This window comes from Aythya marila (assembly GCF_965140915.1).
Source record: "Aythya marila genome assembly, chromosome: 32".
Taxonomy (NCBI): domain Eukaryota; kingdom Metazoa; phylum Chordata; class Aves; order Anseriformes; family Anatidae; genus Aythya; species Aythya marila.
In genome coordinates, this window is record NC_139073.1 from 1,400,784 (window position 1) to 1,424,898 (window position 24,115).

A 24,115-nucleotide genomic window follows, 5' to 3' on the forward strand; every position below is an offset into this window, starting at 1 on the left:
GAAAGCAGAAGCATATATTTGTGCCAGTGCTACCACTGGTGGACTTTTCTCTGAAAACAGTCTGAAATGGCTAAAAACCAGTTTCATTTTCAGCCACAGGTCCCCTTCTTATTGATTTTTCAGCAAATTTCTCAAGCCTGGCTCAAATTTCCTAATTTTCACAGGCGGAGAGGGAGATCCCAAGGTTAATTTTCAACCCAGAGAAGGCATTTTGTTACCTGTAATGAATCGTTGTGTTTCGACTGATCAATAACATATAAATCATCCTCTCTCTCTCAAATTTTAGCTTACAATCCTTTAAAAACTATCATTAAAATCAAACCACGCTTTGAATGGGTTTCCTTGGATTTAACCTGAAATTTTCAGCCACCGGGGTGGTCTGATGCAGCCGCTGTATTTGTTTAGGGGGGTAAAGGACTGAGTGGTGCTGTTTCTTTACAAAATATATATATATTTATTGGGTGATAATGTGCTGAGTTAAGAAACGTGCAAGTGAGTGAAATTAGGGTTTTGAGAAGAATTCGGGTTGGGGAGGGTTGGATGTGGGGCTACAGCAGGGCAGAGATGGGGGCTGGGGGCTGCAGGAAGGGAAGGATAAATGCAGGAAAAAGGATTTAAAAGTTCAGGGGGGAGGAAGGATTTTTCCAGAAATTTTCTTTTCTGAGAGTTAAGCAGAAACCACGATGCAGTACTGGAGCTAGGGTGAAAAAGGAGAAATTCAGCCATGTGGAGAAACGGGACTGGTTTTGTGCCGGTGAGTGGGTTTTTACCTTTCCACAGTGGCTTTTTTTTAACCAAACCCACCCTTTTCTTTTTGGTGTTTCGCGGGTCAGACTCGCAAGGCTCATGGTTTCAGAGATTTCACTGGATTTAGGGATTTGTGCAGGCAAGAAACAGGAGCCTGGAGCCATCAGGGTGAGCCAGATCCCCCCAGAGCTTTGGGATTTTGTCCAGCTCCTGAGAGGGAAGTTTAAAATGTGTTTTTCTACTTGCGTATTGGAAATTGTCTGAAAACAGGGGGAAAAAAAAAAACATGGCTAAAGTCAGCATTTCCAGGACTTTTCACAAATCCAGTGGTTGGAGTGGGAGCAGTGCTCGTTGAACCAGATGCCGCTGGGCCGCATGGTGCCACAGCTGTCCTTGTCCCTGTTGCTGTTCTTGCTCCAAGTGTCCCAGTAGCTGGAGAGAGGAGAAAAGAAGAAAGAAAGGGAAAAAAAAAGAACAAAAAGAGGGAAAGGGAGAAAGAGAAAAAATAAAAAGAGTGCCACAGTGGCAGAGCTCTCCCAGGAACAGGGGAAATTTTTATTTCAAGGGAAGGAGTCTGCTAAAAAGCTCCATCCTGCACCCCAGAAAACTGTTTTTGTTTTGTGTTGTTGTGCCACCAGCAAGAAAAAATGCTCCCATAACAGCATTTTTCCAATATAAGCCCTTTGGTTTGTGTAAAATTACCTAAACAACCCTATTTCAGTGGCTCAAACTCAGCTTTTTCTCCTCTTGGGACAGTTTCCAATTTTAGGGAATCCCCGTATGGATTTTTTACCTCACACTTAAAGGTTTGCCATTTGTCCAGAACCAGTCGCCTTCCTCCGGCTTATACGTCACTCCCATCCAGTAGACGTTGCTGTTGTTCATGTTGTCCTTCAGGAACTCCTAAAAAGGCAGAACTGGTTACAGCAACCCCCCAAAAAACACAATAATTCTGGGGAGCACACAAGTAATATGGGGAATCTCAAAGCTTTTGGTAATCGGTGATATCATCACCACAACTGAGCAGAATTTTTTGGTAAATAGCAAACACATTTGGTGCCTTAAAGCAAAATGCAACCACGGTGCTCTGGAAAGGATATTTTGACCCTTTTTGACCCATTTTTAGCACTTACTCCTAAAAAGAAATATGACTTTACCCAAAGTGGCTTAGCCACCAAGCACTTGTCTCTACTTCAAATAACTGAGCAAATGGCCAATTTAAGCCAAAAAAAAAAAAAAAAAAAAAGGTTTTGGATGTCCCCTGCTTGCCAGAGTAGGAATTCCCCTAAAAATAGGGGGGTTGGGCACCATGCAAGCTGAAAAAATGGCGATTTTTCACTTGAAAGCATCTGGCTGACCTGCTCCTGCTCTGTTTCGACAATGACCAGGTGAGCATCTTGGTCGATGCAGGTCTCCTTCGCATCCGACCAGCTCATCACCTCCGTCGAGAAGTAGTAGCAGCTCCTCTTGAAGGTCTTCCAGCCAGCCAAGCACTCTTTGTTCGGGAGGTTATGGCAGATCAACGCTGGAAGGACGAGAAACCCCCAAAACGTCTCAAAATCAGCACGGCTCACCCTAATTTTCCAGCCTTTTTGGGCTAAACCCAGGTTTTTCTCCTGGGGCACTGTCACGACAGCGATACTCCCGTAGCTTTACCTGCGATGCCCTGCAGCTCCTTGTAGTACCTGCGCATCCCGCTCCGCACCCTCATCTGCTCCTGCCGTGACTCCGACATCTCCTGCAGCACTGGGGAGCACAGCAGGGTGAGCCCCCTCTACCCACCCACCCTTTTTCCCCCTCCCCACTTTGGATTTCCCAAACCTTTGGCTTTTTCTCCTGGGATTTAGTTCATTTCCGCGTGCAGAAATGGGCTGTCAAAGCTCCTGCACCACCAGCTGCCTGTTTTGCTGCACGGTTTTCTTTTTGGGTGACATTTTGCCGCAATATCACTCGTAATAACATTTAATTAATCACTCATTTGGCAGCAGTTAAGGAGTTGGCCAATTATATTTGATTTTTGCAGAATTTTCAATAGGATTTACACCCTTCCCGTCCTGTAACAGAGGTAACAGGGTGGATTTCCCCCTCGGCAAGCTCCTAATCCACAGCCAGGGTAACCCCCACGACACCCAGAGGGCTGATTTGCTCCTGTTTGCACCCCTTTTGGGGCTAATTCCATTGGGATTGAGGCCAGAGCTTGGTCAGTGCCCAATTTATGCTGTTACCCCACTGCAGTTTCCCATGGATCAGTGGGAATCGGAACCAAACCGAAGCTGGTGGTGTTCCACGAAGAGCTGGAGCAGAACCAGGAGCCACCCTCCCCCCCAAAAGTCATTTTTTATTCAATTTACACCAAGTAATGAAACGTGGTGCCAGAAAGGACACAAACACCCCAAAATCAGGGTCTCCCAAGTCCTGCTGAGCTGGGAGCATGTCACCGTGGGGCTGTGCATCCAAGGACCTACTGTTAACTTGGGTCTCTGACTGGTTCGACTTCAAGAGCTCCAACTCCGCCATGATTTCCACTTCTGGAATGGAAAGGATGGGAAAAAAATGTGATTGGATCACGTCAAGGTATGTGTGGTGACCTCTAAATTCACCCAGTTTAAGATTTCTGTGGGCTGAGTGAGGGATTTATTGTGGATTTCCACCTTGTGCTGAAAATGTTATCTTTCATGGTGAAAAAGCTTTTTGTTAGGGTGTTTCACCAAACCAGCTGCCTCCCAGCCCCTCGGGGCCACTTGTGGGGCCACTTACGTTTCACCAAGACCAGCGTGAGGAGCAGCACCCACGCGACGAAGCTCAGAGCCATCAAGACGTAGAGGACGGCCACCGACGTCTGCCTGGGGCCCCGGCCAGGCTCCGGGTCGGCTGCAGGGAGCGGTGAGGGGAAATCAGGGAGGAATCAGGAGAAAAACCCACTCGAGCCCTCTGGCATCAGCCTAGGTGAGACAAAACGAAGCGACTCACCTGTCTGGGAAGGATTTGGAGACGCCGGTTTCCCCGCCAGGATGTAAACCCCTGTGGAGAGGTAGGAAAGCATCACTGAAGGGCTTTTTTTTTTTTTTTTTTTTTTTTTTAAGGCATTTTAGGGTCAAATCCTGCCCCGCTGAGGCCCTCGACCACACGGGGGATGCAGGGAGAGGAGGAGGGTGCTACCTGTGCCTCCTTTGCTCCTCTGGCTCCGCAGGTCTTCATCGGATGGTGGTGGCTTGCGATCTGACTCCGACACAGACACGTCATCGTAGTCGTCCTCATCGGCGAAGCTGTCTGGGGACGCTGCGGGAGAGAAAAATGGGTGAAATTTGTGTGTTTTTTTTCTGGGCAGGAATCCCAGCTGTTAACAATCTGCTCAGTCCTTTGGGAAGCATCAAAAAATGCAATTCCCCTCGCAGAGATAGCTGCAGTTTCAGTAAATCCACAGGAGCTCCGGCAAGATTTTTCTCACTAGGTGTGTAATTTAATCATTTTTATGGAGTTTTATGATGTCGCTGCACTCTTCCGGAGCTGGGTCCTCCCCCTGCTCACAAATCTAAGCGATTCTGCTGAAATCTGAACTCCTCCGTGCCAGGAGGGGACAAATTTCAGCTGCAAACTCGCAAACCCTGGCTTCGAGCGGGTGGAGCGATAAATCCCCTCTCGCTTTCTCCAGGGAAGATTTTCAAATTTTGGGTTTTTTTTTAGGCAATGTGGTCTCATCTTATGGAAGGAAACAAATTCAGAGAGATACAGCACATATAGAGGTGCATTTCACCGACTGAGCTGAAAATAAAGCCCGGTTCAGCCTTGGGGAGGCACCTCAGGGAGTTCTGCTTTCCACCCGTGCTAAAGAAAAAAGCCTGAAAAGGTGAATGTGCCGACTTACCCGGCCTGAAGTCACCCAGGGGTGTCATCTTCCCAGCAACGGAGTAAATTCCTGCCAAAAAAAAGGGAAGGAAAAGGTGGTTGGGATAACAGGAGGATACCCAAAAACTCTTCTAACGCCATCACCGCTGGCGAGGATGCCGCTGATGCTTTTTGAGCATCCGGCGCGGAGTTTGCGTGTGTGAAATTAGGTGAAAACCTGGAGATTTAGGGGCTTTTTCAGTTGAGAGAGGAACCCGTGTGACCCTGTGCATCCCGACGCCTTTCACCCCGCTCCCTCCACTGGCGCTGCTCTCCTGCGCGACCCGACGCCTCCCCGCCTCGCCGAGACCCCCGCCGCCCCCAAAACCGCCCGGAATAAAGGTGTTTTCACCCCGATTTTTACCTGCTTGTCTCACCAGCCGCTTGGCAGGGAGCGGCGGGGGGCCCAGCCAGTTGCCGTAGGTCTCTTGCTGGGCCATGCTTGGCCGGGGCGAGCGGCCGCGCAGGCGCCCAGGGGGGAGCTAAAGCCCCCGGCACGCAGCCCGGCACACCCCTCACCGCCTCCAGCACCCCATTTTGGCCAGCGGCTCGGCCCCAAGGTTTCGGTTCCTCTCCGTGCCGGGCCGGCGGTGGCATGCAAATGGGGGACGAAGCTGCGCCCTCCCCACCCCAAATAAAAGTTTTTTTGTTTGTTTTTGTTTGTTTTTTTTTTTTTTTACGAGGGGAGTAATAGGATCGGTGTTTCAGGGGGCGCTGGGGCTGCAGCGGGACGGTGACACCACCGGAGCTCTGTCGGCTGTGGGGGGCTGGAAGCAGCTCCTAAAAAGCTGTGGGTTTTTGTTGTTTTTTTTTAGGGGGGGGTGAATAAAACCACCCCGCACACAACGCGGTGATGGTCGGGGGCATTGGAGGCCGTGCGGGTGAAATCCCAAATCTTCCATCGGGGCCCGTGCCCGCCCCGGGAAGGGGAATCCAGCAGCGAGGCTTTTCGGCAAAACAACCGTCGCGCTTCGCCGCCCACGAGCTGGGTATTTGCATGCGCAGCCCAAAAACACGTTCACACCTCGGCTTTGCCGCTCTCTCTTCCGTTTTTTGCTTTTTTTTTCACCTAAACTCTGGGAATAAGGTGCGCCGTGACCCCCCTCGGGGCCGTTCTGCTCCCGCTGGTTTAGTTTCAAGTTGCAATCAGTTTTTATTTATTTTTTTTGTCCCGATTAAGCGGCAAGCGATAGGTTGAGTGCGCGGCAGGGAAGCGGCTCACAAAATGTTAAGGAACCCTCCCAAAATTGCCCAAACCCTCCTCTAGCTCGAACCCCGTGGCGGCGCTGGGCCCCGGGAGGACGCTCCCCTTTTCGGCCACCTCTTTCCACGCCAGCTCCTTCCCCCGCAGAGCGAATCCCGGCTCCTGCTGCTGTTTTGGGGTCCGCAGCCGCGTGGCTTCACCGAGAGCCTGAGGAGGAGGAAGGAGCAGAACCCGCAGCAAAACCCACGGCGCGGCGATGCCTCCCGACCCCACACCCCCTGGCTCTTGTTGGTTTTTTTCTCATCTTTTAAGCATTTTTTCCGTCTCGCTTCCTCCGCGGTGGGTAATCGCAAGTCGTCCCTCGCCCCGCAGCGCCGCCTTTCCATCCCATGCCCTTTTTTTTGCTGGTTTTCCCCCATTTTTGTTTTTTTTTTTTGAAGCCCGCTAGCAGCTGCGCTCGCAGATCCAGGCCTCGGCACCGCTGCAGGTGGCGTCGTTCCAGAGGCCGCGGGAGGAGACGGTGGCGCAGTCCTCGCCGTGCTGCCCCACGTTGTTGGGCTCGCCGCTATTCCAAAACCTGGGGGGGGGCAGGCCGGTTTGGGTAGGAAGCTCTCCATTTGGAAACCGGCTGATTTTGATGGTTTTTGTGTTGTGTTTTTTTTTTTTTTAAAGGTTCTACGGAAGGAGCAGCCAGGCAGAGCTCACCCCCTCCCTGCAGCGTCCCCTCCTCTCCTTTTACCGCCTCGAAGCAGCTCTGCCTCCAGCTCAGTGATTTTCCCTTTTCCCCCCCGTTTAGCATCGCCCAACCCCGCCTCCATTTCGGGGCTTTTCCCCCAAATCCTGAGAGCGAGGAGAGTTGTCAGAAACAACCCCTTGGCCAGAAAACTTTTTCCTGTGCCATTTTCACGCTCCGCCAGAGCAGAGCACGGGGGTGGGTTAGTAAGGGTGCAGCGCTCGGTTTTTGGGGGCCAAAAAAGCATTAAAAAGCTTTTTTTAAAAAAAAGGGGGGGGCAGTTTGCCCTCTGATGCTGCTGGAAAACATACGAGAGAGAGAGGGAGCGGCCGTCCACCCACTGCCAGTCGCCTTCCTTGTGCATGTCGCTCAGGCCCAGCCAGAACACCCGCGTCTCCATGATGTAATTTGCCAGAAATTTCTGTAAATGGGGAAAAAAAGGCTTCAGGATGGGAAGGGGGCACCAACGGGGAGCTGCCCTTTGGCTGTCGGCAGCAGTCGGTGACGGTGGGGATCCCAGCCCTGGCGGGGGACAAGCGCGAGGTGCCACCAGCCTGGCACAAAATCACGCCAGTCGTTTTGGGGACAAACCCAACAGATTTGGCCAAGCTGCTTCAGAACCACAGGGGAACCTCAGGGCTGGGGGACTCGGAGGCTTTTTCCCAGCTGTGAAGGCTCCAACAGCCCGCGCTGAACCTCCTGCTTTCCACTTGCTTTGTATAAGCCTAATATTCTAAACGTGTTAAATGGGGGGGGGGGGGGGGGGGGGGGGCTATTTTGGTGCTTTTTGGTGCTTTTTTTGTGAAAATCCTCGGCTTACGTTTTCCAGCTCGCTGTTGACGATGGCCAGCTGCCCGCCGAGCCCGGCGCAGGAGGCTTTAGCCTCCATCCAGGGTTTGGGGTCGGTGGAGAAAAGGTAGCAGGTCCTGGCGAACTGCAGCCAGTCGGCAGGACACCTCGTGCAGATAATTTCTGAGAGAAAATGGAAAATGAAACAAAAACAAAGAGAAGCTGAGGTGGGTGAGCGCGGGGGGACGCCTGCGGGCTCGGCTCAGCCTCTCCCCCTCACCCGAGAGGTTTCGCAGCTCCTCCAGCGCCGTGCTGAGGAGCGTCTCCACGCGGCTCTGCTCCTGCTGCAGCTCCTCCAGCTGCTGCAGCGCCTGCTCCGGCGCCTCCCTTCCCTCTGCCAGGGTGGAAAATGAGAGAAAAAGGTAATTCAGGTTTTGCCAGAAGAAACCCCAAGAAACCCAGTTTCTGTCCAGGTTTTGCCAGAAGAAACCCCAAGAAACCCTGGTTAGGGCCCTTCCCCTTTTCCTTTCCGCCCTGATTTGCGCTGTGGCTTTTGCTGGGTATTTTTCCTGGGTGAGCGGTTGCTCTTTCAGCTTTGCCCATCGAAACCTCAAAGCCCTTTCACTGAACGCCGGGGTTTTTTTTTGTGTGTGTTTATCAACAGGCTGAGACCGAGTTTTTTCCATTAGCATCGTGCTTCATGAGAGCTCGACCTCCTTGAGATCGGCTCCGTGAGCTCCCGACGCGTCTTAGGCACCTTTAGAGTGTCTTCCCAGTGCTTTGGGCTCAAAGAACTGAATTTAACAATTTTTCACCCAAATCAGGCTCTCACCCAGGACGCGGATGCGCTCCGACAGCTCCTTCCCGCACTCCGTTTTGCACTGTGCCATCTTCCACCGCACGTTCTCCATTTCTTGGGACACTGGAGGGAGGAAAAACGTTGCTTTTGCCCCCACTGCCCACCCCCGGTGTTAAACGCTGGGATTCTGCCTGAATTTCCCCCCAAACCACCTCGCCCTCTGCGTACCGTTTAGAAGCTGGCTCTGAATCACCTGGAGCTCGCCTGAGAGCTGCTTATCTAAGAGGAAGACAAGAGGAGAAGCCTCAAAACAAGCCCGTGGCCATCTCCATCCCACCAGAAGGGATGATTCTGGTCGGCTTGAAGGGAAAAGCCACCCTCAGAAGCAGCGGGTTTCGTACCGAGGGCGTGCTGGACCTGCGAGAGGTTGTGCCAGGCTGTCGTGTGGCTCCTCTCGCCCTGCAGCTGGGCTTGGGCCAGCGCCTCCTCCACCGACGACACTGGGGAAAGGAGCCGCAGGTTTTGTTCCGTTTGCTGGTCTTTTCCCCCCAAAATCGTGCCCGCCTCGCGCTTGGCGGGGGCGATCCGGTCGCTCATGTTGCTCTCACCTCTCTGGGTGTTGGTGATGGCGAGAGCCACGAAGATCACGAAGCCGAGGGCCAGCAGCAAGTACAGCAGCACCAGGGCTCTCTGCGAGGGCAGGAGGGACAGCGCTGTGGGGGGCAAAATAAAAAAGATGAGGCAGCCCCAAAACACTCCCTCCCCGGCAAACCTTTTGGAGGAGAGTGCGAAGAGCAGAGATTCCCCCGAGCTCCCTCCTGAGAAGCTCCGCCGCTCCCTTCTCCACACCCAAATCTCTTTTTCTTTTTGATCGCAACCCAACGGAAGAATTCTGAAGGAAAATTCAGCTCTAATTTTGGGAAGAGACCCGTGTCGAGACCTGAAAACCTCCATTTGCTTGTGTTCTAACTCCAGAGCCACTCCCTCGACCCTGGTGTGGCCCCGCTACCTCCTTTGGGTGCTTTCTTCTGCTCTTCTTCCTCCAACAGCATGTTCTTGGTGAGCTCCCAGTTCTCACCGGTGCTCTCGGTGCCATCATTCTGTGCCATCTCGGGTCCTTTTTCCCTTTGATATCACCCCAATTTTTATGGCATCGTGAAGACACGTCAGCTTTTCCGGGGGAAGCGAATGTTCATATTTCATAATTCGGATTTCCAAAAATGTGCACACTCAGGAGCTTTTGGAGCAGCCGCGGTGCTCGTGCGGCCTCTCACCACTTCCCCGCTGGTGTTGAGGAGTTCAGCGTCACGCTGCTCCTCTCCAGGGAGGTGCTGGCGTTGAAGGGCTCGTGCCAAAACGCTGCAGATCGTGCCCAAATCTCTCCCTGGTTTGGTTTGGGTTTCGGTGGGAATTCTACTTGCGGGTTTTGCTCGGTGTTTTTGTGGGACTTTCAACTGTTTTTAACCTGGTGCTGTGAAAATCCTCGTTTTGTTTTGACGGCGACTCCCTCGTTCCTCCTCCTGAAACTTCTTTCATTGCCCGCAGGGCTTTGAGCCAGGCAGCCCCAGGGCTATTGCAGAAAATGAAAGTTTGAATTTATGAGTAACTTCGCTGTTGACTGATTTTGGCCAAATTTCACAGAGGACTGAGGCACGGGGGAAGAGCAAACACGGCCAAAAAGTGAATGGCCTTCACCCCAGCTCTCTTGCTCAGGGCAAACAGCTTCCTCCTTTTGTCCGATTTCCCCTTTTTTCATCCCGAATTTAGGGGAAGTTGAGGCCGAACTTCCCCCCAGGGTGGCCACTCATTACCCGCAGGGCCCCAGCACTTCATGAGAAGCGACAGGATTGGTTTCAGGCCCAAATGCTGTGAATTTGGCTCACATGTTCTCAGGGTGGATATATCCCCCCCCCCAAGCGTGTGATTTGTTTCAGTGACGTGGGAGAAGATTATAAAAGAAAAAAAAAAAAAAGGAAAAAAAAAATCCAGGACAGCACTTTCTAAGAAGAAAGAATCGAAACCAGAAATAATCAGAAAGAATCAAAAACAGAGCCAGAAGTCAGGAGTGGAGCAAAAAAAATCAGCTCCCACACCTAAACGCTCAACCATCCTTCACTCTTTAACCTTTTTTAGGGTTTTTATCTTTAAAGGGATATCTTTATCTTCAGGGGTTTTATCCTAGGTGGATTTACAACCACTTGGCAAAGTGGTTTCCGCAAGGAAAATACTTTAACTACTGAAGCCAGAGTGGCTGAAAAACCCTTTACGCTTCCCAAACATTTTAGCACCATTAAACTGTCCCCAGGGCCATCTCCTCTCCTTCGCAGCACCTTCAGGCCTCAGGCTGTCCCACACCGCTGGCAGCCATTTTGTCCCCCCCCCGGCAGCCATTTTGTCCCCATCCCTGGGGATTTCAGCACCCCCCAACGTCCCCACCCTGGGATCCCTACAGGGGGGCTCCAATCACACCAAGACCCCCGGGCCGCCATTGCCCCGAGCCCCCCCCCCCTTCCCCCGGCCACGGTGCCCCTCCGAGGGCCCCCCAAGGCCGCTGAGGTAACGGGAGGGGGCGGATCCCTTCGCCTCAGAGCTGCCACTCGCTACTCGACGCCCCATTGGTGGGAGCTTCTGTCCATAAACCTCTTCGGCCAATCAACGTGGCCGATCCAGCCGCTGAGGCGGGATCAAGCACCTGTGCTGAGGGGAGGGAACACCGCCCTGTGTCCGTGCTCCTCATTGGCTGCCTCGCCTCCGATCAATCAAATCAACCATCGCTATTGGCTTCAGCCAAAGGGGCGGGGCTTATTGTCCTCTCCTGTCAACCGAGGTGCCACTCCAGGCGAGAGGCTGCATCCCATTGGTCATTCCGCCCATCCATCACCCTCCATTTGTGCCTGCCATTCGTCTCCCAAAAAGGCCCACGGCGGGGGGAGGGAGGATCATCTCCTTGAACCTCATTGGCGGAACACCCATCCATCAACACCCCTCCGGCCTTTCCATTGGCTCAGCGGCCAGGAGGCGGGGCTTTTTAGCCTAGCCCCTCCCCTCCGAAGCTGATTCCCGGACCGCCCTCAGCGATTGGCTACCGGCCCGGGAGTGGGCGGGCAGAGGCGCGAAGGCGGCGCGCTGATTGGCTGGGGGGCGGGGCCGCCTGTCACTCGGTGTCAGGGCGGCGGCGGCGGCGGCGGCGGCGGCTCCCCCATGGCAGCGGCGGGGCCCGCGGCGGCCGCGGCTCCCGCTCGGCTCCAGGCGGCGGCGGCGGCGGCGGCGGCGGCGGCGGGGGGGAGCCGCGGGCCCCCCCCTCGGAGGCAGCCGGCGGTCGCCATGGCAGCGCGGCGCAGGTGGGCGTGGCCACGGGGAAGCCCCGCCCCTTTCTGGGAGGGAGGGGCTCCCCCCTCGGGGGGGGGCGCCCCCCTCAGGGGCTGGAGGGGGGGGGGGGGGCGCAGTGAGCACCCCCCTGAGGGGGGGGGGGGGTTGGGCCTAAAACCCCCTCAAGGTGACGGGGGGGGGCATAAAGGGCCCCCCCCGGCTGGGGGGAGGTGATTGGAGTCGCCCCCCCCTCCGCTTTTGGGGTTAATTGGGGTTAATTTGGGGGTTAATTGGTTTTGGGGGGCTGCCCCCCCCTCATGGGGCTCCCCCTGTTTGATTTCTTTTTTTTTTTTTTTTTTTGGGGGGGGGGGGCTCCAATCTGCGCCCCCCCACACTGCTGTGGGTGTTGGCCCTTCCCTGAAATCAGGTGAATTGGTAAAAAATCGGGTAAAATCGGTAAAAAGCAGAACAATAAAAAAAAAAAAAGAACAATAAAAAAAAGGGAGGGGGGGTGCAGCAAGCAGTGCCCCCCCCTCAGGCATTGTTGTGAGCCCCCAAATGGCGCTGGGGGGGTGGGGGGCTGTTGTCACCCCCCTCCAAACCCCCCACCCCCCCCCAGCACCCATGGGTGGGGGTCCCTGTGTGCCCCCCCCCCCCGGTGATGAAGATGGAGCATCGGCGGCTTTGTGCCGTCCCCGCCTCTCCTTTTGGGTTCAAACCCAGCGATTTTAGCCACGCCGGGGTGGCTCGGGCTCCAAACCGGAGGGTTCTGCCCCAAAATCCCACCTCTCTTTTTTCTTTTTTCTTTTTTTTCCCTTTTTTTCACTGCTTTTCACTCGGTCGGGGGCTTCGCCAGCAGCGTTTAATGCCTGCTGCCACCATGGGGGGGAAAAAAAAACACGATTTTGGTGAAAAATCCCCAAAAGACACCAAACCCACGCGGTTTGGGGCTTGTTTCAGCCAATTTGGAAGTGCAAAAAGCACCAAAATCGCCGCCTGAGTGGTGTTTTGGGAGGTTTTCCCCCCAAAATGACCCAGGAGGCTGCGGGGGGGTTGCTCTCATTTGGTGTTCAACTCAATTTCCACCTGATTTTGGGTGGGTTTGGGTCGGTTTTGACATTGGTGGCGTCTTGGGGGGATTTTAGCTGAAAAAAATGTTCTGCTTGGTCCGTGCCGGTGGCAAAAAACATGGTTTTTAAACCCATTTTGCCCGTTTTCCTCCTCTATCCTCCACCTGCGGCTGCTGGTGATGCTTGCGAACGTCCTGCTGAAATATTTGGGGTGGAATCGATTCTTTTTCCTCACCTGGCTCCTTTTATGAGTTAAAAACCGTTTTTTTCTGGCAAACGAGCGAATTTTGGATAGTTTTGTGATCGGCCGCGACGAAAACGCTGCTTTGGGGAACTTTGGAGCTGAAAAAAACATCGGAGACGCTGCAAAAACATGGCGAAAATGGGGTGAAAAAGGTGCAAATCAGCACTGAGAGATGCTGCAAATAAAAACAGGCAGAAAAGGCACAAAAGCAGCATGGAAAAGGCCCAAAACAGGGCAGAAAAGGCCCAAAACGGCGCAGAAAAGGTACAAAGCTGCGAAAAGGGCCCCAAAAAGCTGCAAATTTGGCAGATTTTGAGTGAAAGGGTGGAAATTTTCACGTTTTCCTTCGGAAGTGGCCCGGGCTCAAGGTCAGTGCCTCGACGTCGTGCTGAAAATGGGCGTTTCTGCAGCGTTTTGGGGTCATCCAAGCCCTTTTTGGGACTGGTTTCCTCAAATTGGTGCCTGGCCGCCCCCGTGGTGTTTCTGGGGCCATTTTCACTGTTTTCCCCCCAGTTTTCTTAGGGCCTTTGGTCACCCCTTGGCCAGATCACTGCTGAGGTCCTCGTCCCCCAGCCTGAGGGGAATTTGGGGTGGATGCTTCGAAAAGCTGCCCCACGGCGCCTCCAACTGCAGGGTGGTGTGCCTTTTTTCTCCAAATTCAAGCATTTTCAGCAAATTTGGGTCCCCGTCATCCCGGAACAAGTGGTTTCTCATCCCAGAGGCTGCTCCCGCTGCCAACAGGCACCCCGGAACGCCCCAAGGAACGGGGGCTGCCAGCTCCTTCCCTCCACACCACAAAACTACCCAAAACCGCCAGGATTTCACCCAAAAAATCAGGTTGAAGAGGGGGATCTCCCCTTTTCCACCCACTTTGGTCGCATAACCTCCGCTGCCGTCCTCGTGCCTGGCTTTTGAGCTCATCTCGTGCATTTTGCGTGTTTTCTTCTTTATTTTTTTTAATCCCCTCGCCAGAGTGGAGCTATTTTTTTTCCCTAAAAAGCCATTTCAGGACGTTTTTGCAGCCCGTCAGACCCCGGCTTGGTCATTAACGTGGAGTTTTGCAGCCGAGACCTCGGAAATATTAATTCCCCAAAACGAATTAACGGGGCTGGATGCGCCCTGCCCCGCCACGTGCAGCTGAATTAGGCACAATTGAGGCTTTTTCCTCCCCACAGCCCTTAAAAAAATGGGAAAATTTCCTGCTTATTGAGCAAATCTGCCCGAGCCCGTTAACCATTGACCCGGCTCTCGCCCCGAAGCGCCTCTGTTAAATTTTGCTGCTTTTCGGAAACCATTAACCAAACCGTGCAGGATTTGCCTCAGTCGCGGTACGGCTGCGCCTCCATGCTGCTCTCCTCCAAGCTCATTTTGGGCCATTTTTTTCCCCCCCAAAAAATGGGAAGGAAACGCAGCTTTTTGGTTAAACCCCTCGTGATTTTATAACTTGAGCTGCACAGAGCAAATTGAGGCCAGATCAGGTAAACCGGGCGTTTCCTATCCACGGCGCTTCCTTTTCTCCCTGCTTTCTTGATCCCCTCCAAACGCAGGTTCACTCTGCTGATCTTCAGCAGCAGTTTTCACCAAAAAGCATGTTTTCAGCCCCAAAAAAACAACCTGCCGCTTCCCACCCCGTTTCCACCAGTCCCCGCCGTGCCCAAACGGGGACTTTTTCCTCTCCAGGGAGGGTTTTTTTTCCCTAAAATCCTGCCGGAACGGGCAAACCGTGCAGTGTCAGCACCCAAAGCAAATCCCCAGCGGGGGCAGTGCTCTGGAAATCCTCTCTTCTCACAATAAGTCCCAAATGGGGGTACTTTGGGCCAAAATGGGGGTACTTTGGGCCAAAACGAGGGTCCGTTGGCCCAAAATGAGGGTACGCTGTGCTAAATTCCAGTTTTTAGCCTTATTTCATGTAGCTAATATATAGCAAACACGGGACGATGCGCTTGGACCTGGCTCGACGTGAAACCAGGCTCCTTTGGCAGGGAATTCACCAAATCTCTCCGCGGGCTGCAAACCGAACCGTGCCCACGCCACGGCTTAGCTAAATCCGGGCTTTTTGGGAGAAATTTGCAGCAGCACCTGGAGGTTTGAAGGAGAAAAGCTCACGGAGCCGGAGGGGGGGGGTCCCCGTCCCGCTGACGTTGTCGTTTGGCTTCCAGGTGAGACCCCAAAGCCCCCGGGGGGTTCGGAGCCCCGCCGCGATGGCCTCGCCGGCCGTCAGCCCCGACTCGTCGTCGCACGAAGCCCTCTCCTCCGTCAACTCGGCCCCGGCGTGCTCGCCCACCTCCGACTCGGAGAACCTCAGCCCCGACGAGCTGGAGCTGCTGGCCAAGCTGGAGGAGCAGAACCGGTGAGCCCCGGTTTAAAACGGCCTTTTTTGGGGCAAGGATTTCCCCAAAAATCAAACGGCGACGCCCTTCTCCCAAGCCTCAGTCGAAGCAAGGTGAAAATGCTCCAGTTGGGTTTTTTTTTCTGGTCCACGTTCGGTTTTTTCTTTGACAGCAGCAGGGTTTGATCGCTCAGGTGGGTCCCCTGGCAGGAGGTGGCTGTTTGGGACTCATCAATAAGAAACGCACCCACTTGGTTCATTTTTTTACCCGATTGATGGGAAGCGAGCCCCGAGGCTCCCTTAGCGGAAGGACCAGGCGAAAAGCTCTGCAGTAAAGCAGTGTTGTGCCCCAAAATGCCAGCTCTGAAATGCAAATTCCCTCGCAAAGCCATTTCTAGGCAACATTTCCCACAAAAAAACCCCGCTGCGATCCCATTATCGAGCAAAAGGCGTTACAGAAACCAGCCCTGGGCAGCTGTCAGCAGCTGGCTGGGGAAAATCGCCCATCTGGGTGCCATCTGGGAGGGGTTTGGGGGAATGTCTCTTCCCCTGGGACAGTTTGGGGGGAGTAGCTCCTCTTTTGGGGTATTGTGGGGAGACAGGTCCACCTTTAGAGCGGTTTTGGGGAGAATATGTTTTCTTTTGGGGTGTTTGGGGGGGAATATCTCCTCCTTTAGGGTGTTTGGGAGGGAATATGGCCTCTTTTGGGGTGTTTGGGGGGGGAATATCTCCTCCTTTAGGGTGTTTCTGAGGGGAGTATGTCCTCTTTTGGGGGGAATATCTCCTGTTTGGGGGCTCTCTCCTCCTTTGGGGCTTTTTTTTGGGGGCTAACTCCGTCTCTGGCAGGCTGCTGGAGGCCGACTCCAAGTCGATGCGCTCCATGAATGGCTCGCGAAGGAACAGCGGCTCCTCCTTGGTCTCCAGCTCCTCGGCCTCCTCCAACCTCAGCCACCTGGAGGAGGACACCTGGATCCTCTGGGGCCGCATCGTCAACGAGTGGGACGAGTGGCGGAAGAAGAAGGAGAAGCTGCTCAAGGTGCGGGGGGCGGCGCCTTGTTATCGCTCGATTCCGAGCCGACGGAAAGCCGTTTTCTCAGGTTTTTCACCCCGTTTCTCCCCAGGAGCTCATCCGCAAAGGGATCCCCCACCACTTCCGCGCCATCGTCTGGCAGCTGCTGTGCAGTGCCACCGACATGCCCGTCAAAAACCAGTACTCGGAGCTGCTCAAGATGTCCTCGCCCTGCGAGAAGCTGATCCGCCGCGACATCGCCCGCACCTACCCCGAGCACGAGTTCTTCAAGGGCCAGGACAGCCTGGGCCAGGAGGTGCTCTTCAACGTCATGAAGGTAACGTCTCCTCCGGCACCGCCGCGTTTTGGGCTTGGGGAGCTGCTTTTGGTGGCGAGGAGTTGTGCTGGGCTTTGGTTCCCACCACCAGCTCCCGGCACCGCTGCTTGGCGCGGCGTAACCGAATCTGCAGCCCCAGACCTGCTTACTCCTGGAGTTCTGAGTCAATCAGGAAAGGGATAGTTGAGTTTTTGGGGGTCAAAACTGAGCTTTGCAGCGATGTCATGTGCACAAGCTGAATAAAAAGCTATTTCCTACGCCATGGCCAAGCCCTCCCTCCGACGCCGCATGCCTGCAGCGAGCAGGGACGGTGCCCCAGCCCATCCCCCAGCTCACACCTCTGTTTCTTTCGATTTTGGGACCTTTCCAGGCTTATTCGCTGGTGGACCGGGAGGTTGGATACTGCCAAGGCAGCGCCTTCATCGTGGGACTGCTGCTCATGCAGGTTTGTGGCGGCCCCTGGGGTTTTTAACACCCTTTGGGGGGTGGCAGGAGGGGGATGAGAAACGGGAGCCTTTTTCTTCGTCTTCAGGAGCAAAATGGGCTCGTTCCCCCTACCCCCTGCTCCCCCTGGGTTTAAAATCCCCCCGTTCACGTTCCCATTCAGCCGGGGCTGGCTCCCAACACGTCCCATCCCATCCCCTGAGGGCAGGAGGCTCCGTTCTGGAGCTGCTGGCGGATGTTTAAGGGGGGATTTGTGTCCCCACGGGTCTCCAGATGCCCGAGGAGGAGGCCTTCTGCGTGTTCGTCAGGCTGATGCAGGAGTACCGCTTGCGGGAGCTCTTCAAGCCCAGCATGGCCGAGCTGGGGCTCTGCATCTACCAGTTCGAGTACATGCTGCAGGTAAGCACAGCCCCCGAAACGCTTGGGGTGGCAGGAGCCTGAGGGTGGATCGGGGAGACGAGGACTGGGAGAGGTGGGAGAGAGGTGAGAGGCTTGGGAGATGCTGGAAAGAAATGAAATCCTCCCGTGGAGGTCACCCAGAGATCCTGGGGGCACCCCAGGGACCCTCCACGATTCCTCGGGGGGAGCATCCCCGGGGACCTCCCCGAGGGCCCGTCCATGCCAAAATGCCACAAAGGACCCCTCAAATGGGCCCCTGGGCCCCGTTTTCGTTCCCGTTTCCCCCCCGCAGGAGCAGCTGCCGGAGCTGAACATCCACTTTCGGTCGCAGAGCTTCCTCACCTCCATGTACGCCTCGTCCTGGTTCCTCACCCTCTTCCTCACCACCTTCCCCCTGCCCGTGGCCACGCGCGTCTTCGACATCTTCATGTACGAGGTAACGGGGCCGCAGCAAACGCCTGCAGCACGAAGAGGGGGGGAAATGCTCTCCCTGCGGGGCGTTTCGGGGAGAAACCCCAAACCCTTCAGGGGCAGGGGGGTGGGAAAGGTGACGGCCATCCCCGCAGGGGCTGGAGATCGTCTTCCGCGTGGGGATGGCTCTGCTGCAGTTCAACCAGGCCGAGCTCGTCCAGCTGGACATGGAGGGCATGTCCCAGGTACGTGCTGCTGCTTTTGGGGCAGATTTATCCCACGGGCTGTGTTTTGGGGCCGTGGCTTCAGCCCAGGCTGTGCCCGCAGTACTTCCAGAAGGTGATCCCGCACCAGTTCGACAGCTGCCCCGACAAGCTCATCCTCAGGGCCTTCCAGGTCAAGTACAACCCCAAGAAGATGAAGAGGTGAGGACGGGCTCCTGCCCCCTGGGACGCCCCCCTGGGACGCACGGGCGGGTGCCTGGCCCCGTCCCCATGTCCTAGCCCGGCCCCGTGTCCCCCACAGGCTGGAGAAGGAGTACGCTGCCATCAAGAACAAGGAGATGGAGGAGCAGATCGAGATCAAGGTGAGCTGGGGTCGTGCAGCAGCGGCCTGGGGCCGCGTGAGCCCTGGGGACATCAGCACCCCCCTGGGGACATCAGCACCCCCCCAGGACTGATTTTTCCCCGATTTCTTCCCCAATTTCTTCCCCAGCGCCTCCGCACCGAGAACCGCCTGCTGAAGCAGCGCATCGAAACCCTGGAGAAGGTGAGCCCCATGGCTGGCACCCCGAAACCTCCTGGGGACCCCCAGCACCTCCTGGGGGCACCCAAAATCTCCAGGAGGCCCCCAAAATCTCCTGGGGGCCCCCAGAACCTGCTGGGGGTACCCAATACCAACCTGGAACCCCCCAAAAAACACCCTGGAGCACCCCAAAACACCCTGGAGCACCCGAAACCCGCACTTAGGCTGCTATCCAGATACCCAGCACCCTTGGGTGCAACCCCATGACCTCCAGCAGACCCTTACGGGGCTGCGCCCCCAAAATCTCCCCCTCTCAGCATTGTTTTTGGGAAAAAAGAACAAAAAAAAGGCAAACCACATCCAGCAGGCGCCTTCCTCCTCAGTGTTCCAAGCGGGTTCTCCCTCCAGGAGGTGGAAAACGCTCCGATTTAGGGCAAAACCCAGCGGTTGCCCTATTTCCCCACCCCCACCCCACACCCAAAAGAGCTAAAATCCTCAGAAAGCGCCCCAAAATGGGAAGGTGCCGGGTGTCTCTGCTGCACGGCTTCTCTCGCTGCCTCTGTCTGCGTTTATCTCGTTACCTGTCTCCTTTCTCTCTCTTCCTCCGCCGGCGGCCGCAGGAGAGCGCGGCTCTCGCCGACAGGCTCATCCAGGTAGCGTCCCCAAAAATGGCTCTTTTTGCCCCTTTTCCGCTGCGTTTTAACCCTTTTCTCCCCGCCTCTTTGCTTCCCAGCCTCCGGCTCGCTCGGTCGGGGAGGTTTGCCTGCTTTTCCGGAGGCTCCCGCGCACCTTCCCTGCTTTGGAAGGGGGGGGAAGGAGGAGCGGTGGGGTTTGGGGTGGGCAAATTTGGGGTTTTGGGCCCGTTTGGGGGCTCGACATAAAGCGGGGGGCGGCGCGGCGGTGCTTGGGGAGAGGGTTTGGGGTAAAATTCCGCCGTTTTGGTGAGTTTGAAGAAAACTGGTGGGTCTGGGGCACGAGGTCAGCGCTGGGTGCAGGTGGTAGGGGGCAGGATGACCCCTGGAGGTCCTCGTGGGGCTGCTGTCACCTCAGTGCCACCTCCTTGTCCCCAGCGTCACCCACGGAGGGGCTGGTGTCACCCACCGTGGGGCTAACACCACCCTCTCGTCCCCAGTGCCACCCGTTTGGGGGCTGGTGTCCCCAGAACAGGGCTGATGTCCCCAAAACAGGGCCGGTGTCCCCAGAATTGGGTGTTACCTCATCCCCCACGCCCTGCTCTTGTCCCCAGCCTCAGGACTGTCCCCCCCTTGCCCCCCCCCACCCCCCTCATTTCCCCCCACAGGCACCGCTGACCCGATGGGGGGACGGGGACGGGGCTCGGTGCCCCCACACCCCCAGGAGGTGACCCGTCCCCCCCCCGTGGTGTCCCCAAGGGCCAGGTGACACGGGCGCAGGAGGCGGAGGAGAACTACATCATCAAGAGGGAGCTGGCGGTGGTGAAGCAGCGCTGCTCCTCCGCCACCGAGAACCTGCAGCGCGCCCAGAGCACCATCCGCCAGCTGCAGGACCAGCAGGTCGGTGTCCCCAAATGTCCCCAAATGTCCCCGAGCCTCCCCGGGTGTCCCCAAGCATCCCCAAACGTCCCCGGGTGTCCCTGAGCCTCCTCGGGTGTCCCCCTTCGTCCCCAGCCCCCGTCCCGGCGGTGTCACCGGGCGGGGGGCACCCACGGGTGACACCTCGGGGCCGGTGGCAGGGGAACCCGCGGTTCAGCGAGGAGTTTGTCACCCACCTGGAGACGGAGCTGGAGCAGTCGCGGCTGCGGGAGAGCGAGACGCTCGGCGCCCTGAAGGAGATGCAGGACAAAGTGCTCGACATGGAGAAGGTGGGGGGGGGCTCGGGGCGGGGGACAAACACACACGAGGGACCCTGGGGTTGGGGACAGCCCCGTGAAGGTCCTTGGGGACTGTCCCAGGATGGTCCCTGGGCTGGGGACAATCCCTGAGTGGCCCTGAGGACGGGGAGTGTCACACGGGTGGCTCTGGGGACAGGGATTGTGCCACGAGTGGCCTCGGGGACGGGGACAAAGACACGAGTGGCTATGGGGGCTCCTGGACCTGCTGTCCCAGTGCCACACGAGTGTCCCCAAGTGTCCCTCATGCCCCCTGTCCCCAGGGATCCCCAGTGCCACACGAGTGTCCCCAGGTGTCCCCCATGTCCCCGTCCCCACATCAGCTCCCACCAGCACCCCACGAGCATCCATCCCCACCTCCCCCCGAGCCCCCCAGGGTGCCCCTGTCCCCGGGGCGTCTCCCCCGATGTCCCCGTGTCCCCGCAGAGGAGCAGCCTCCTGCCGGACGAGGACAACGTGGTGAGGCTGCAGGAGGAGCTGCAGGCGCTGGCGCTGCGCGAGGCGGAGGCCGTCAAGTCCCTGACGGAGCTGCAGCAGCAGGTGAAGGACCTCAGTGACAGCTGGCAGGTGAGGCCACCCCGTGTGTCTCCCCCCGGCCACCCCGTGTCCCTTGTCCCAGTGCCTGGGGCCCTCCTGGCCACCTGCGGCCACTTTGTGGCCACCTGGGGCCCTCATCCTGATGCCTGGGTCCCCTTTTGGCCACCTGGGTCCCTTGTCCCAACGCCTGGGCCCCTTGTCCCAACCCCTTGTCCCCTCCTGGCTAGCTGGGTCCCCTCCCAAGCACCCAAATTCCCTTGTCCCATCACCTGGGCCCCTTTTCCCAACCCCTTGTCCCCTCCTGGCCACCCCAATCCCTTTGTCCCACCACCTGGACCCCTTGTCGCAACACCCCGGCCAGCTGGGTCCCCTCCTGGGCCACCCGTGTCCCCTTCCGGCCACCCGACCCCCTGTTCCCAACACCGCGTCCCCTGTGGTGCAGGCGGGCCGTGCGGGGGGGCGCTGGAAGGAGTCCCCGCGGCGCAGCAACGCCAACGCGCTGCAGGACGCGGTGCTGGCCGCACGCCTGCGCGAGGCACAGGCCCAGGCTGAGCTGCGGGCGCTGCGGCAGCGGGTGCTGCAGCTGGAGACACAGGTGGGTGTGAACTGGGCATACTGGGGCCACTGGTGCTGAACTGGGCGTACTGGGGCCATGGGTGCTGGGTGCTGGGTGCTGAACTGGGGATACTGGGGCCATGGGTGCTGAACTGGGATTGCTGGGGCCATGGGTGCTGTACTGGGGGTGCTGGGGTTGCTGGGACCTTGGGTGCTGGTGCCACGGGTGCTGACCCGGAGACACCGGTCCCATGGGTGCTGAGCTGGTGTCACTGGGAGCCGGGGGCACGGCGCCGGGCCACGTGGGGGTGCCGGGCCACCCGGGGGTGCCGTGGCCGAGGAGGGGAGGTGACAGGGTGACAGAGCCGTCCCCCCCCTCCTTGGCAGGGCCAGATCCAGCGCACGGTGCTGGGCCGCGCGGAGCAGACGTGCGCGGGGCTGCGGGAGCAGCTGCGGCTGGCGGCCGCGCAGAGCAAGGGGCTGCAGGCGCAGCTCAGCGAGAGCCACCGCAAGCACGCCGAGGCACAGTGCAAGGTGGGACAACCGGGGGGACTTGGGGACAATTGGGGATGCTTGGGGACACTTGGGGACGCTCAGGGGCACCCACACGTCCCCTGCCCTGGGGTCCCATCTCCATCAGCCATGGGGTGACACGATGGTGTGGTGACACGGTGACACAATGACACGGTGACACGGTGCTGGGGTGACAGGATGATGGGGTGACAGGATGATGCAGTGACATGGTGACACAATGACACGGTGACGCGGTGCTGGGGTGACACGATGGGGTGACACAGTGACATGGTGACACAGTGATGTGGTGATGCGGTGACATGGTGACACAATGACACAGTGCCACAGTGCCATGGTGACGTAGTGACACGGTGACACAATGACACAGAGACAGGGTGACACAGTGCCACAGTGCCATGGTGACACGGTGACACGTGTGTCCCCAGAGCAAGGAGGAGGTGATGGCCGTGCGGCTGCGTGAGGCCGACAGCATGGCCGCCCTGGCCGAGATGCGGCAGCGCGTGGCCGAGCTGGAGATCCAGGTGGGTGGCACTGGGGGACACCTTGGGGACACCTTGGGGACACCGGGGGGACACGGGGACAGGGGGGCACCCGCTGACCCGCGCGCACCCGCAGAGGGAGGAGGGGATGCTCCAGGGGCAGCTCAACCACTCGGACGCGGCGCAGTACATCCGGCAGCTCAAGGACCACATCGACGAGCTCAAGGCCGAGGTAAGGCACCCGTGGGTGCTGCGGCGCCGCCCTCCTGCCCCCGGGGGTGCTGGGAGACCCGTCACCTGCACCCAGGGGTGCTGGGAGGTGTAAACGCTGCACCCATGGGTGCTGAGTGACCCATACCCTGCACCCATGGGTGCTGGGAGATGTATGTGCTGCACCCGTGGGTGCTGGGATTGCCCTGCCCCGCACCCACAGGTGCTGTGTGCCCCACGTCCCGGGGCTGTCACCCTCGGGTGCCTCGGGGCCCCCCTCCCGCCCCCCCGGCCTCTCCCGGTCCCCGTGCGGGTGCTGCCATCGGCGACGTCCCCGCAGGGACAGCTGGTGACAATGGCCCTCCCTGTGCCACCCCCCCCTTCTCTGCTGGCCCCTGCCTTGTCCCTTGTCCCCCTGTCCCCTTTGTCCCCATCCCCTTGTCCCCCTGTCCCCGTCTCCCCGTCGCTGTGTCCCCATTCCCCTGTCCCCATAATCCCATCCCTCTGTCCTCCTGTCCCCGTGTCCCCATCCCCCTGTCCCCGTCCCCGTGTCCCCGCAGATCCGGCTGCTGCGGGGCCCGCTGGCGTTCGGGGCGGTGGGGCTGTGCCGGCGGCTGGGGGACGAGGACTCGCTGGGCTCCTCGGACGAGGAGCTGCCCCCCCCCTTCGCGCTGCCCCGCGGGGACCTCGGGGACCTCGGGGACATGGGGGACAGCAGCGACAGCGACGCCGAGGGGGCCCCCCCGGCGCCCTGAGCCGCGCCCGGGACCTCGGGGACCCGCTGGGGACGCTGGGGGGGGGCTTCGGGGACACCGCAGGCGCCCCCGACCCTTGGGGACGAGGGGACAAAGAGGGGGACTGCCAGCACCGGGGCACCCAGGGGACACCCGGGGGCACCCAGGGGGCACCCAGGGGACGTGGGGGGACACCCTGGGGACCCGCAGCACCCAGGGGACACTTGGGGACTCCCACGGGCCCAGGGGACATGAGGGGACACCAATGGCACCCAGGGGACGCTTGGGGTCACTTGGGGACATCGGGGGCACCCAGGGGACGTGCGGGGGTGCTTGGGGACACCCACAGCACCCAGGGGACTCTTGGGGACACCCAGGGGACACCGAGGACCCCCCGGCGTGGCCCCGATCCTGCCCCCCCCTTCTTGTCCCCCTCCCATTTGGACCCCATGGAAAAAGAACCAAGAGGTGCTGGGGGCCCCAAAACCCTGCGGAGTCGCCCCAAAATGTTGTGCCCCCCCCCCAAAAAAAAAAGGAAAAAAAAAAAAAAGGAAACAAAAAAAACACCTTTTGGGCTGCCTCGGGAGTGTTCTTGGATCCCAAAAGCGCGGAGATTTGCCCCAAAATGCCCAACCCCCCTGGATTCCCCCCCCTCAAAAAAAAAAAATGGTTTGGGCCCCCAAAATGCCCCCCCCCAGGACTCCAAACCCCTCGAGGTGCCCTCCCCCCCATAAAAAAAGGTCTGG

At 57.8% G+C, this 24,115-nt stretch overlaps 3 protein-coding genes across 4 annotated transcripts; 1 reads left to right on the plus strand and 2 right to left on the minus strand.

Annotated features, from left to right (window-relative positions):
• Positions 1-30: 30 nt before the first annotated feature.
• Positions 31-5,173, minus strand: LOC309889117 (C-type lectin domain family 17, member A-like). Its single transcript, XM_082781827.1, has 10 exons — positions 4,997-5,173; positions 4,613-4,663; positions 3,907-4,026; positions 3,718-3,768; positions 3,505-3,618; positions 3,213-3,275; positions 2,404-2,493; positions 2,106-2,272; positions 1,541-1,650; positions 31-1,179 (listed from the first exon to the last, which is right to left on the minus strand). The coding sequence occupies exons 1-10, from the start codon at positions 5,070-5,072 to the stop codon at positions 1,044-1,046; spliced, it is 978 nt and encodes a 325-aa protein (XP_082637953.1). The 5' UTR covers positions 5,073-5,173; the 3' UTR covers positions 31-1,043.
• A 203-nt stretch (positions 5,174-5,376) lies between these two features.
• On the minus strand, positions 5,377-9,500 carry LOC309889024 (C-type lectin domain family 4 member G-like). Its single transcript, XM_082781691.1, has 9 exons — positions 9,167-9,500; positions 8,766-8,870; positions 8,559-8,657; positions 8,386-8,436; positions 8,191-8,280; positions 7,639-7,752; positions 7,390-7,541; positions 6,881-6,990; positions 5,377-6,413 (listed from the first exon to the last, which is right to left on the minus strand). The coding sequence occupies exons 1-9, from the start codon at positions 9,264-9,266 to the stop codon at positions 6,281-6,283; spliced, it is 954 nt and encodes a 317-aa protein (XP_082637817.1). The 5' UTR covers positions 9,267-9,500; the 3' UTR covers positions 5,377-6,280.
• A 1,868-nt stretch (positions 9,501-11,368) lies between these two features.
• On the plus strand, positions 11,369-23,903 carry EVI5L (ecotropic viral integration site 5 like). Of its 2 annotated transcripts, XM_082781740.1 has the most exons (20): positions 11,369-11,498; positions 14,940-15,130; positions 15,956-16,145; positions 16,231-16,455; positions 16,826-16,900; positions 17,173-17,298; positions 17,591-17,734; positions 17,865-17,954; positions 18,037-18,134; positions 18,235-18,295; positions 18,424-18,477; positions 19,074-19,106; positions 19,845-19,985; positions 20,165-20,293; positions 20,747-20,887; positions 21,300-21,452; positions 21,800-21,946; positions 22,372-22,467; positions 22,562-22,657; positions 23,196-23,903. In XM_082781740.1, exons 2-20 carry the CDS (start codon positions 14,982-14,984, stop codon positions 23,388-23,390), a joined length of 2,343 nt encoding a protein of 780 aa, XP_082637866.1. In that variant the 5' UTR covers positions 11,369-11,498; positions 14,940-14,981; the 3' UTR covers positions 23,391-23,903. The 2 variants fall into 2 exon arrangements, with proteins under 2 accessions (XP_082637866.1, XP_082637867.1); XM_082781741.1 differs by lacking the exon at positions 19,074-19,106 and having other exon boundaries at positions 23,196-23,902.
• Positions 23,904-24,115: the final 212 nt, after the last annotated feature.

Excerpts from the sequence above, each read along its gene's own strand:
- LOC309889024 (XM_082781691.1), bottom strand. The coding sequence starts at position 9,266 with ATGGCACAGAATGATGGCACCGAGAGCACCGGTGAGAACTGGGAGCTC. Across the intron at positions 8,437-8,558 it reads GCAGGTCCAGCACGCCCTCG|ATAAGCAGCTCTCAGGCGAG; the intron begins GTACGAAACCCG and ends TCTTCCTCTTAG. Across the intron at positions 8,281-8,385 it reads TCAGAGCCAGCTTCTAAACG|TGTCCCAAGAAATGGAGAAC; the intron begins GTACGCAGAGGG and ends TCCTCCCTCCAG.
- EVI5L (XM_082781740.1), top strand. The coding sequence starts at position 14,982 with ATGGCCTCGCCGGCCGTCAGCCCCGACTCGTCGTCGCACGAAGCCCTC. Across the intron at positions 21,947-22,371 it reads ACGCCGAGGCACAGTGCAAG|AGCAAGGAGGAGGTGATGGC; the intron begins GTGGGACAACCG and ends GTGTGTCCCCAG. Across the intron at positions 22,658-23,195 it reads TCGACGAGCTCAAGGCCGAG|ATCCGGCTGCTGCGGGGCCC; the intron begins GTAAGGCACCCG and ends GTGTCCCCGCAG.
- LOC309889117 (XM_082781827.1), bottom strand. The coding sequence starts at position 5,072 with ATGGCCCAGCAAGAGACCTACGGCAACTGGCTGGGCCCCCCGCCGCTC. Across the intron at positions 4,027-4,612 it reads CCTGGGTGACTTCAGGCCGG|CGTCCCCAGACAGCTTCGCC; the intron begins GTAAGTCGGCAC and ends TCTCTCCCGCAG. Across the intron at positions 3,276-3,504 it reads CACGCTGGTCTTGGTGAAAC|AAGTGGAAATCATGGCGGAG; the intron begins GTAAGTGGCCCC and ends TTTCCATTCCAG.